General features: G+C 48.3%; 1 protein-coding gene across 1 annotated transcript in view; it reads right to left on the bottom strand.

Moving 5' to 3' along the window:
- The window catches only part of stip1 (stress-induced phosphoprotein 1), a 38,652-nt gene extending 29,327 nt beyond the window's left edge, over positions 1-9,325 (bottom strand). The window contains exon 1 of the mRNA XM_080182433.1: positions 9,245-9,325. Within this exon, the coding sequence (XP_080038559.1) occupies positions 9,245-9,259 (15 nt within the window). The 5' untranslated portion in view covers positions 9,260-9,325. The remainder of the gene's footprint in view (positions 1-9,244) is intronic.
- Positions 9,326-12,316: the final 2,991 nt, after the last annotated feature.

Genomic DNA, 12,316 nt, shown 5'->3' with positions numbered 1-12,316 from the left:
TCCCTCTACCCTGGGGAAAAGACCTTGGCTGTTCACCCTATCCAAGCTCCTCATCATTTTATAAACCAATATTAAGGTCAGCCCTCATCCTCCGACACTCTAGGGAGGAAATGTCCCAGCCTCTCCTTATAACTCAAGCCTTCCAACCCAGTAACATCCTTGGAAATCTTTCCAATTTAAACAACATCCTTTCTACAGCAGGGCGACCTGAACTGCATATGCACGCAGGGATTATTTAATTTTGCTTTGACAGAGGAGAATAAGATACACAGAATACCTATTGTACAGAAAAAGGCCACTCGATCCATCGAGTCTGTACTAACCACAATCCAGCCCAGGCCATTTCCCTGTAACCCCACACATTTATCCTGCTAATCACCAATACTGGGCAGCATGAGGGCACAGTGGTTAACACTGCTGCTTCACAGCGCTAGGGACCTGGATTTGATTCCCGGCTTGGGTCACTGTCCGCGTGGAGTCTGCACCGTCTCTCCGCATCTGCATGGGTTTCCTCTGGGTGTTCTGGTTTCCTCCTTATTCTGAAAGGCGTGGTTAGGATGCATTGGCCCGAATAGGCGCCAGACTGTGGTAACGTGGGGAATTTCACAGTAACTTCACTGCACTGTTAATGTAAGCCTTACTTGGGACTAAAAAAAAGCTTTAAAACGCTAGGGTCAATTTAGCATGGTAAATCTTTTTGATTTGGTTGTCACATAAGTATACAGTGAAAAGTATTATTTCTTGCACAGACAAAACATATCGTTCATAGAAAAAAAGAGTGCAGAATATAGTTTTACAGTCATAGCTAGGGTGCAGAGAAAGGTCAACTTAACGTGAGGTTAAGTCCATTCAGAAGTCTGACAGCAGCAGGAAAGAAGCTGTTCTTGAGTCGGTTGGTACTGACCACAGACTTTTACATATTTTTCCCAAGGAAGAACGTGAAAGAGAGAACGTCTGTGGTGCGTGGGGTCCTTAATTATGGTGGCTGCTTTTCCCAAAGCACCAGGAGATTTCGACGGAGTCAATGGATGGGAGGCTGGTTTGCATGCTGGATTGGGCTACATTCACGTCTTTTTGTAGTTTCTTGCAGTCTTGGGCAGAGCAGGAGCCCATACCAAGCTGTGATACAACCAGAAAGAATGCCTTCTATGGTGCATCTGTAAAAGTTGGTGAGAGTCGTGGCTGACATGCCAAATTTCCTTAGTCTTCTAAGAAAGCAGAGGTGTTGGTGGGGCTTTCTTAACTATAGTGTTGGCATGGGGGTGACCAGGGCAGGTTGCTCTGCCTAACCCGCAAATCTTTGGACTGTGGGAGGAAACCAGAGCACTCAGAGGAAACCCACGCAGACACAGGGATAATGTGCAGATTCTGCACAGACAGTGGCCCGAGGCCGGGAATGAAACCTGGGACCCTGGCACTGAGAAGCAGCAGTGCTAACCTACTGTACCGGCCACATCTGAGATACCTGGATACAAATACTTGTCGGGTGGCAGTGAATCGGAGAAGCTGCCTGCTACCCACAGCATCTGATATTCAGTCCCACTGCAGTCAATGCAACGCAACTAAATCTCAGGGGCTGTGTATGCCAGTGGACAACCAAATACTGATCACTTTTCAACACTGGAAATACTCAGCAAGACAGGTAGCATCTTTGGCAAGAATCAGAGTTTCTCACGGTGGCACAGTGGGTTAGCACGACTGTCTCACAGCGCCAGGGTCCCGGGTTCGATTCCCAGCACAATGGGTTAGCACGGCTGTCTCACTGCGCCAGGGTCCCGGGTTCGATTCCCGACACAGTGGGTTAGCACGGCTGTCTCACAGCGCCAGGGTCCCGGGTTCGATTCCCGACACAGTGGGTTAGCACGGCTGTCTCACAGCGCCAGGGTCCCGGGTTCGATTCCTGGCTCGGGTCACTGTCTGTGTGGAGTTTGCACGTTCTCCCCCCCACACCGTGTTGCATGGGTTTCCTCCCATATGAAAGACATGCTGGTTCAGTAAGTTTCTTTATTAGTCATAAGTAAGGTTTACATTAACACTGCAATGAAGTTACTGTGAAATTCCCCTAGTTGCCACACTCCGACACCTGTTTGGGTCAATCCACTCCAGCCAACACGTCTTTCCGACTGTGGGAGGAAACCGGAGCACCCAGAGGAAACCCATGCAGACATGGAGGACATGCAAACTCCATACAGACAGTGACACAAGCTGGGAATTGAACCCAGGACCCTGGTGCTGTGAGGGAGCCTTGCTAACCACAATGCCACCATGCTAGCCCGAACAGGCACCAGTGTGTGGCGATTGGGGAAATTTCACAGTAACTTCACTGCAGTGTTAATGCAAGCTTTACTTGCGACTAATGAATAAATAAAGTTCAGGGTTTAATTCCCTTTCATTCATTTTGGAGAAAGATAATCACCCTGAAACATTAGCGCAATTTCTCTCTGGACAGATGCTGCCAGACCTGCTGAGTATTTCCGACGCTTGAGATTTTATTTTAGATTTCCAGCACCTGCAGTGTTTCACTTTTATACCAAACAATGTGTGAACAGGCACAAAATAATCGTGCACTACACTAGCTATCAACAACCTGATTTTTACGATTTACTTAAAGTTAGACTTAAGGCTGTTAATTTATACAAAGACACAGGTCACTGCGATAATAATTTATAGTGTCTGCAACGTAACGAAACGTCCACAGCAGCTTCAAGGGGGACAGAATAACATATAGAGGCTGCAAGCAAGCGAGGCCGTGAGATAGACAGAGATAGAGACAGCAGCTGGCACCAATTCTGCAGTGATGGAAACAGAGACATTCAAGAGGACGGAGCATAGTGAGGGGGTCTGACAGCGGTGTAGAAAAGATATAGGAGCAGAATTTGGTCAGAGTCCACTCCACCATTCGATCATGGCTGGTAAGCTCCTCATCCCTATTTTCCTGCCTTCTCCCCATAACCCTTCATCCCATTCCCAATTAAAAATCTGTCTAGCTCCTCCTTAAATTGACTCACTGTCCCAGCACCCACTGCACTTTGGGGCAGTGAATTCCACAGATTCACAACCCTTTGGGAGAAGTAGTTTCTCCTCCAACTCTGTTTTAAATTTGCTGCCCCTTATCCTAAGACTATGACCTCTCGTCTTAGAATGTCCCACAAGAGGAAGCATCCACTCCACGTCTACTTTATCCAGACCTTTTATCATCTTGTACACCTCAATTTGATCTCCCCTCATTCTTCTAAATTCCCGAGAGTATCGGCCTAAACTGTTCAATCTCTCTTCATACGACAAACTCCTCATCTCTGGAATCAATCTAGTGAACCTCCTCTGAACTGCCTCGATGCCACTACATCTTTCCTCAAATAAGGGGACCAAAACTGTGGACAATACTCCAGGTGCAGCCTCACCAAGGCCTCGTATAGTTGCAACAATACTTCCTTAGCTTTATATTCTATTCCTTTAGCTGACTGAGAGAGAGAGAGGCAGGGGGTGGAGGGAGCTAATTCCAGAACTTGGGGCCTAGGTAGCAGACAACATGACCAGCAACACAGCAATGAAAATTGGGGGTGCACGAGAGGTTGGATTTAGCAGAGCGCAGAGATCTCAGAGTGTTTAGAAACTGGAGGAGACAACAGATATAGGGAAAAAATTGAAATAAAGCGTGAGAATTTAAAAATCAAGATATTACTTGGCCAGACAGCAAGCATAGAGATGATGGGGGAAATGGGACTTGCAAGCTAAGACGCAAACAGCAGAGTTTCATTTGACCTCAAATTTAGAGTGTCGAATGTGCAGTGGAACTAATGAATCTATTAGAGGTGGCAGGTATGTAGAGCCTTAGTTAGGCTGCGCTTGGAAGAGAGTGTTCAGTTCTGGTCGCCACACTACGAGAAGGATGTGGAGGCTTTCGAGATGGAACAGAAAAGATTTACCAGGATGCTGCCTGGTATGGAGGGCACTAGCTATGAGGAGAGGTTGAAGAAACTTGGTTTGTTCTCACTGGAACAACGGAGGTTGAGGGGCAACCTGATAGAAGTCTACAAGATTATGAGAGGTATGGACAGAGTGGATAGTCAGAAGCTTTTCCCCCAGGGTGGAAGCGTCAATTACTAGGAGGCACAGGTTTAAGGTGCGAGGGGCAAGTTTTAAAGACGTACAAGGCAAGTTTTTTTTTAAAAAGAGTGGTGGGTGCCTGGAACTTGCTGCCGGGAGAGGTAGTGGAAGCAAATACAGTAATGACTTTTAAGGGGTGTCTGGACAAATACATGAATAGGATGGGAATAGAGGGATATGGTTCCCAAAGGGCAGGGGGCTTTAGTTCAGTTGGGCAGCATGGTCGATGCAGGCTTGGAGGGCCGAAGGACATGTTCCTGTGCTGTAATTTTCTTTGTTCTTCAATCTGTAGATGAGGCGAGGCAGGGGTGAAGTGTGGCTGCCTACAGTGTTAGGGCTAATCCTCAACAAATGAAACAGTAAGAAGTCTCACAACATCAGGTTAAAAGTCCAACAGGTTTATTTGGAATCACGAGCTTTCGGAGATTCATCAGCGGTTTATTTGGAATCACGAGCTTTCGGAGATTCATCAGCTGAGTCAGAATTCACATCTCTTTAACTTGTGATTATCCCTCTCTCCACTCACCTGTCTGAACCTGTAAAAACTCACATTCCAACCATTATCTTGCAATTGTGTCTGTCTGTGTTTATGAACCCACCTCTACACTCCCCTGAAGGAGCAGTGCTCCGAAAGCTTGCAATTTCAAATAAACCTGTTGGACGTTAACATGTGAGATTTCTTACTGTGCCCACCCCAGCATCTCCACATCTTAACAAATGAAAGAAATCTGAGCTTGGGGGGGTGTGTGTGTGTGTGTGTGTGTGTGTGTGTGTGTGTGTGTGTGTCCGTCCCCAAGTGTAACAGCAGAGAGAGGTCCGATTTCTGATCGCACAGAGCCTTGACCGTAATTAGTCTCGATTTGGTGAGGCACTGTTACAACTCGGAAACTGACAGCTTTGCAGTTATCACTTTGAAATAAAAACAAGGCGAAGAAGCCAAAGCATCTGAAGTAAAAATACTTCCCCAGACTTGCTTTCCCAGTAACTTGCACTATAAATAGACACGGCGATGATTGCTGGGATTAACGGTGAAGGAGTTCCATCCACAGTACCAGTTTAGCTCTCTATAGTTAGCCTAATCTTCCTTTTGTTTTGCAAAACGCGTGTTAGATTCAATTTTAAAAAACAACCACTTAAAAAACTGCAAAGATTCATAGGGAAAGCGCAAGTTTTAAAAAAGGTACATCAGTTCAAAAACCACCAAAAACATGACAAATAATGGAAAGTGGCAGAAGCAGAGATGGGGAATCAAAGCCCCATTTTCCAAAATGCACAACTCAAAGCTGCCAAAATTTTTTTTAGAAAGTTTAGAAGTTTTAAAAGTTTATATATTATTGCCACAAATAGGCTTCCATTAACACCACAATGCAGTTACTGTGAAAATCCCCTAGCTGGTAACAAGTGAAAAATCCACATCAATATTTGAAAACAAACAATATATTTTAATGGAAAAAGTTTGTAAACCCATGCCCACATATTTACAATTGAAATTTAATTAAAAATAAACTTATTAGTTTGGAAACACAAATTTAAAAGAAAATATATAGTCACACTGAAGAACAGATTTATACTTTATTAGTGTCACAAGTAGGCTCACATTAACACTGCAATGAAGTTACTGTGAAAATCCCCTAGTCCCCACACTCCTGGTCACATTACACTGAGGGAGAATTTAGCACCTAACCAGTACATCTTTCAGACTGTGGGAGGAAACCCACACAGACATGGGGAGAACTTGCAGACTCCACACAGACAGTGACCCAAGCTGGGAATTGAACCCGTGCTAACCACCGTGCCACTGGGGGCCGCACAAGTGGCCCTCCTTCGTCTCAGTGGACCACAACCATAAGACTAACCACGACTCACAAATAAGATTGGACACATTCAATAGGTGCTGAACATTACAGAAAATACTGAACCAACTTGTCGCACAATCATTCAGCTTTTAATAGAAGAATCAACTTCTAATGGTACAAACAAAAGACTGGATGGGGAAATCAGTATTTCTTCCTGGTTGTATCACAGCTTGGTACGGGCTCCTGCTCTGACCAAGACTGCAATGATCTACAAAAAGTCATGAATGTAGCCCAATCCATCATGCAAACCAGCCTCCCATCCACTAACTGTCGACACTTCCCACTGCCTCGGCAAAGCAGCCAGCATAATTAGGGATCCCACGCACCCCGGACATTCTCTCTTCCGCCTTCTTCCTCGGGAAAAAGATACAGAATTGAGGTCAGGTACCAACTGATTAGAGAACAGCTTCTTCCCTGCTGCTGTCAGACTTGAGTGGACCTGCCTCGCACTAAGTCAATCTTTCGCTACACCCTAGCTATGACTGTAACACTACATTCTGCACCCTCGCCTTTCCTTCTCTATGAACGATATGCTCTGTCTGTATAGCTGCACAAGAAACAATAGTTTTCACTGTATGATAATAAATGTGACAATAATAAATCAAATCGAGAGAGATAATATGCATTAAATTTAAAGTTGAGTTTTGCCACAGACTCTCCAAAAACCTAAAGTGATCAAATGCATTTAACTCCAAAGGAAAAGTTAAATTTTGACAGAGGGTCACTAAAGATTATTAAAAAGAGATAATATGCATTTAATTTGAAGCTAAACTTGCGACACCAGCTCACCAAAAGATTGAAGACATGAAGTGTGTTTAATTTTAAAGGAAAAGTTAAACTTTTTGGCACAGGGCTACCTGATGACACAAAAGAGATAATATAGATTTTATTAAAAGCAAACAAGTCCCCACTCCACCCATAAATAAAAACTAAAGGTTTATTTGTAGACACACAAATGATGTATATATAAATATATTTTTATCTGGAACACTGAAAACCCATTGGAAATGAAGAGGAAAATACACATTTAATTTTGTAGGAAAAGTTAATCTTTTTGGCACAGGGCTACCTGAAGACAAAAGAGATAAGACTTTTAATAAAAGTAGACAAGGCCCAATCAAATCAAGATTAAAGGTCCATTATAGACACAAACACATATATAAAATATAACAACTTCTGAAAGCCTCCCCTTCCGCCAAAATCAATAGTAAAGGCTCACCATAGACATAAGTGGTCATATCACAGAATCCCTACGGCGCAGAAGGCCATTCGGCCCATTGAGTCTGTACGGACCACAATCTCACCAGGCTATAGTCCTGCAACCTCACTCATTTACCCTGCTGATCCCCCTGACACCAAGCGTCAATTTTAGCACGGCCAGTCAACCCAACCCGCACATCTTTTGAGTGAGGGGGGAAACTGGAGCACCGAGGAAACCCACACAGATATGGTGCAAACTCCACACAGACAGTGACCCGAGCCAGGAATCGAACGTAGGTCCCTGTAAGGCAGAAGTGCTAACCACAGCATCACCATGCCACACAGAGATTTTAATACGTACTATATCATAAATTTTGAAAACCCACTGCGTAAGAGGAGAACACGTTTAATTTTGTAGGAAAAGTTGAACAGCCCCAATAACCCAATATTAAAGATACATTATTGATACAGAGATGAGGAGGAATTTCTTCAGCCAGACGGTGGGGAATCTGTGGAACTCTTTGCCACAGAAGGCTGTAGAGGCCGGGTCATTGAGTGTCTTTAAGACAGAGATAGATAGGTTCTTGATTAATAAGTGGATCAGCAGTCACAGAGAAAAGGCAGGAGAATGGGGGTGAGAAAAATATCAACCATGGTGGAGCAGACTCGATGGGCTGAGTGGCCTCTTCTGCTCCTATACCTTATGGAGACAAATAAACATATATCAATGTATCTGAAACTTTGAAAGCTTACCACACAAGATTAATTTTGAAGGGATATTTTTCGGGTGGGGAGGTGAAAGACGAGGGTTACTTTCCTCTCCAGAGAAGGCCATCATGTAGAAAGGGAGGATGGCGCAGCAGGGAATGTGAGGAGTGATGTTGGAGAGTGGAGAAGGAGGAGGATGGATCCCTATTGGGAAAGATTGTTTGGGACTGAATGTTGGCAAAGCTTGCCCACCCCCCATCCCTGTGAAAGGAGTTAGGTTGGAGTGAGTGGAGGAAGAAGATGGATCTCCAGTGTGTGGAGAAGGTGCCCCCACCGGGCAGGGGGACACGAGGAAGGGGGGCGTGGGGGTCACCCCCGCTGGGCAGGGGGATGCGAGGAAGGGGGGAGGGGGAGCGGCCCCTCTGGGCAGGAGGACGCAAGGGGGGGGGGGGGGGGTGAGCCCCCCCCGGGCAGGGGGACGTAAGGGGGGGGGGGCCTCCGGGCAGGGGGACACAAAAGGGGGGGGGCCTCCAGGCAGGGGGATGCAAAAGGGGGGGGGGGGGGGGCGCACCCCCTCCAGGCAGGGGGACGCGAGGAATGGGGGGGAATAATGTGCCCCCTCCGAGCAGGGGGACGTGGGGGGGGGGGGACATGCCCCCTCTGGACAGGGGGGCATGAGGAAGGGGGGGGGGGAAAAACACACACTCTCTGGGCAGGAGGACACAAGGAAAGGGGGGGGGAAACACACCCCCTCTGGGGCAGGGGGACACGAGGAAGGGGGGGGGGGGAGGGGGAAGAGACACGTGCCCCCTCAGGGCAGGGGGACGGAAGGAAGGGGGAGGGGGGAAAAAACGCACCCCCTCTGGGCAGGGGGACATAAGGAAGGGGGGGGGTGGAAATCACACAGCCCCTCCAGGGAGGGGGAACGCCAGGAAGGGTAAGGGGGTGCAGGGGCACCCCCCCCTGCAGAGAGAGGAATGGGAGGATTGGGATCCTTTAGGTGGGGTGGGTATGGTGGGGGGGGGGGGGGGCCTCCAAGGGGAGGGGGGGGCGGGCGGGAGGGTTATGGCCCTCCAGGTAGGGGGGTCCTCCAAGGGTGGGGGGGGGGGGGTTCAGGGAGAGAGGGGGGCCCTGGTTGGGGTGGGGGGCAGGGATCTCTGGGGGTGGGGGCTGTGGGAGGGGGAGGGGCCCCCGGCTGATGGGAGGGGGGGGTGGTGGTGGAGGACGGTGGGTGGTGGGGGGGGGTGGAATTTGGGGCTGAACGTTGACCTGGCACAATATCAATCATATCCCCTCCTCTCTCTCTCTCTCTCTACGCCCCCAGGAGGGGGTTTAATCCCGGTCCCTATCAGCCCTGCCACCCTCTCTCTTACCTTCCCCGGCTCCATCAGTGGCTCCAACAGCTCACCATGCGCCTTCTGGAACTTACCAGAACTCCCGCCGGAAGTCCCGCCTCATCCACCTCCCCTCCGCCTATGACGCCGCCCATTAGTCCGTCCGCCTGTCACTCACTTCAACGGAAGTCTCCGCCCTCCCGTCCCCGTCCCCTCCTTACCCGTCCGATTGGTTGCGATGCCCGTCCATCACGGCTCGTCAGTTCCCGGCCCCCTGGAAATCCAGCTTCCATTGGTCAACCTAACCAGGACGCCTCCCATGCCGATTCGTCCCTTCTCTCGTCAATAATTAATCGCAAATTCCCGCCCCCCCCAGGACACCAGCTTCCCATTGGCCGGTCATCCATGCCTCCTCCTGTTCTTATTGGTTGGCTCCATTGTCAGTCACTTCTGCGTGTAAAATCTGACCTTTCCCTCCGCCCAGCATCCATTGGCCACCCAGCCAGGCCGCTTCCCGTGCCGATTGGTCCGTTCCCTTGTCAATCAATCTATGGGAAACCCGCCTCCTTACCCATTTTACCAGTACTCATTGGCCACCCATCCAGACCGCATACCGTGCTGATTGCTCTGTACCCATGTCAATCAATCTTCCGGAAGCCCGTCCCCTTACTTATTTTGCGGCACTGATTGGTCATCCAGTCAACTGCTCTCTGACTCTATTGGTTGATCGTCTAAGCAATCATTATAGGGAACGCCCTCATACACACCAGTGGGCGGGGAAACGAAGCGGTCGTAGAGGTGATTGGTCATGTTGCTAATCAATCACGATCCAGCGTCCCCGCCCACCTCTCTCAGCTCCACTCCCAATTGGCTGCCGCTTCGGTGAGAGCCCGGTTTCCACTGGTAGTGCTGCTTGTCAATTATGGGGGCGGGCGCCAACTGCTGGCTGGCCCGCCCTCCCACGGGGGCGGGGGGGCGGCCCCCTTGTCAATCAGAGGCTGCCTGGGCGCGAAGGATATGTCCCGTCCCAGCGACAAATTAGGCCGCTGAATGGCCGAAAACTCCTTCCGGCGACCGTCCATTGGCTTTCGCGGCTGTCAATCAGCAGCCCCCTCGCGACTGATAGTCATTGAGGAACATTCTGGAGCTGGTGCTGAAGAAGCGGTTTCGGTCAGAGTCTCTGATCCATCAATTGCAAAATCCCATTGCAATTCCAATTGCATACCTGGCTGGTTGAGCAGCTTTGCGAATTCTAAAACACGTGCAAAAATAAAATTAAAACTTTGGACCCTTTTTATGGATTTCTCCCACAGTGCAGAAAGAGGCTATTTGGCCCATCGTGTCTGCACAATCCCACCCAAGCCCTATCCCCACATCCCCACATCCCCACATATTCACCCTCCAAGTCTCCCAGACACTTTAGCGTGGCCAATCCACCTAACCCGCACATCTTTATACACTAAGGGACAATTTAGCATGGCCAATCCACCTAACCTGCACATCTTTGGACACTAAGGGACAATTTAGCATGGCCAATCCACCTAACCTGCACATCTTTGGACACTAAGGGACAATTTAGCATGGCCAATCCACCTAACCTGCACATCTTTGGACACTGAGGGGCAATTTAACATGGCCAACCCTCTGACCTGTTTCCAGGTCACTAACAATCTATCCTGGTCCCTCCATGCTGTTGCAATATTTAAGAAAGCGCACCAACACCTCTACTTTCTCAGTGGGTTAAGGAAATACAGCATGTCTGCAATGACTCACCAATTTTTAAACAGATGCATCACAGAAAGCTTCCTTTCCGGATGCATCTCAGCTTGGTGTGGGCTCCTGCACTGTCCAAGACTGCAAGGAACTGCAAAAGGTTTGAATGTAGCCTCTTCCATCACGCAAACCAGCCTCCCATCCATTGACTCTGTCCACACTTCCCACTACCTCGGGAAAAGCAGCCAGCATAATCAAGGACGCCACGCACCCCGGACATTCTCTCTTCCACCTTCTTCTGTGCGGAAAAAGATACAAAAGTCTGAGGTCCTGTACCGACCGACTCAGGAACAGCTTCTTCCCTGCTGCTGTCAGACTTTTGAATGGACCTACCTCGCATTAAGTTGATCTTTCGCTACACCCTCGCTGTGACTGTAACACTACATTCTGCACCCTCTCCTTTCCTTCTCTATGAACGGTATGCTTTATCTGCATATCGCACAAGAAACAATACTGTATCCCAGCACATGTGACAATAATAAATCAAATCAAATCAAATACAAGGGTGGCACTGTGGCAGAATGGGTTAGCACTGCTATCTCATAGCACCAGGGACCTGGGTTCAATTCCCAGCTTGGATCATTGTCTGTGCAGAGTATGCACGTTCTCCCTATGTCTGCGTGGCTTTCCTCCAGATGCTTCAGTTTCCTCCCACATTCCAAAAGATGTGCTAGTTAGGTGCTAAATTCTCCCTTGTGTACCTGAACAGGCACCGGAACGTGGTGACTAGGTGATTTTCACGGTAACTTCATTGTGGTGCTAATGTAAGCCTACTGGTGATGCAAATAAATAAAGTTTAAACATCTGTGAAGAGGTATTTAGGTTCAAGACTTATTGTCCTGTGCCATCCCTCTCATGTCTAGTAAATGTTCTGTTCTTTTGATAAATGTTAATTGGCAGTCCAGTGCCAGGGACCCAAGTTTGATTCCTGGCTTGGGTCACTGCCCGAGTTGGGTTTGCACATTCTCCCCCTGTGTCTGCGTGGGTTTCCTCCAGGTGCTCTGGTTTCCTCCCACAGTCCAAAGATATGTAGGTTAGGTGGATTGGCCATGCTAAATTGCCCCTTAGTGTCCAAAGATGTGCAGGTTAGGTGGATTGGCTGAATGGAAGAAGTCAGCGAGTGGTAGTGGAGAATTGCTTCTCGGAGTGGAAGCTTGTGGCTTGCCACAGGGATTGGTGTTGGGTCCATTGTTGTTTGTCATCAATATCAATGATCTGGATGATAATGTGGTAAAATGGATCAGCAAATTTGCTGATGATACAAAGATTGGAGGTGTTGTGGACAGTGAAGAAGGTTTCCAACGCTTCCAGAGGGATTTGGACCAGCTAGAAAAATGG

Source organism: Carcharhinus amblyrhynchos, unplaced genomic scaffold, assembly GCF_965287045.1.
Source record: "Carcharhinus amblyrhynchos unplaced genomic scaffold, sCarAmb.v2.hapA scaffold_54, whole genome shotgun sequence".
Classification (NCBI taxonomy): domain Eukaryota; kingdom Metazoa; phylum Chordata; class Chondrichthyes; order Carcharhiniformes; family Carcharhinidae; genus Carcharhinus; species Carcharhinus amblyrhynchos.
This window is presented reverse-complemented; position numbering and strand designations above follow the sequence as displayed.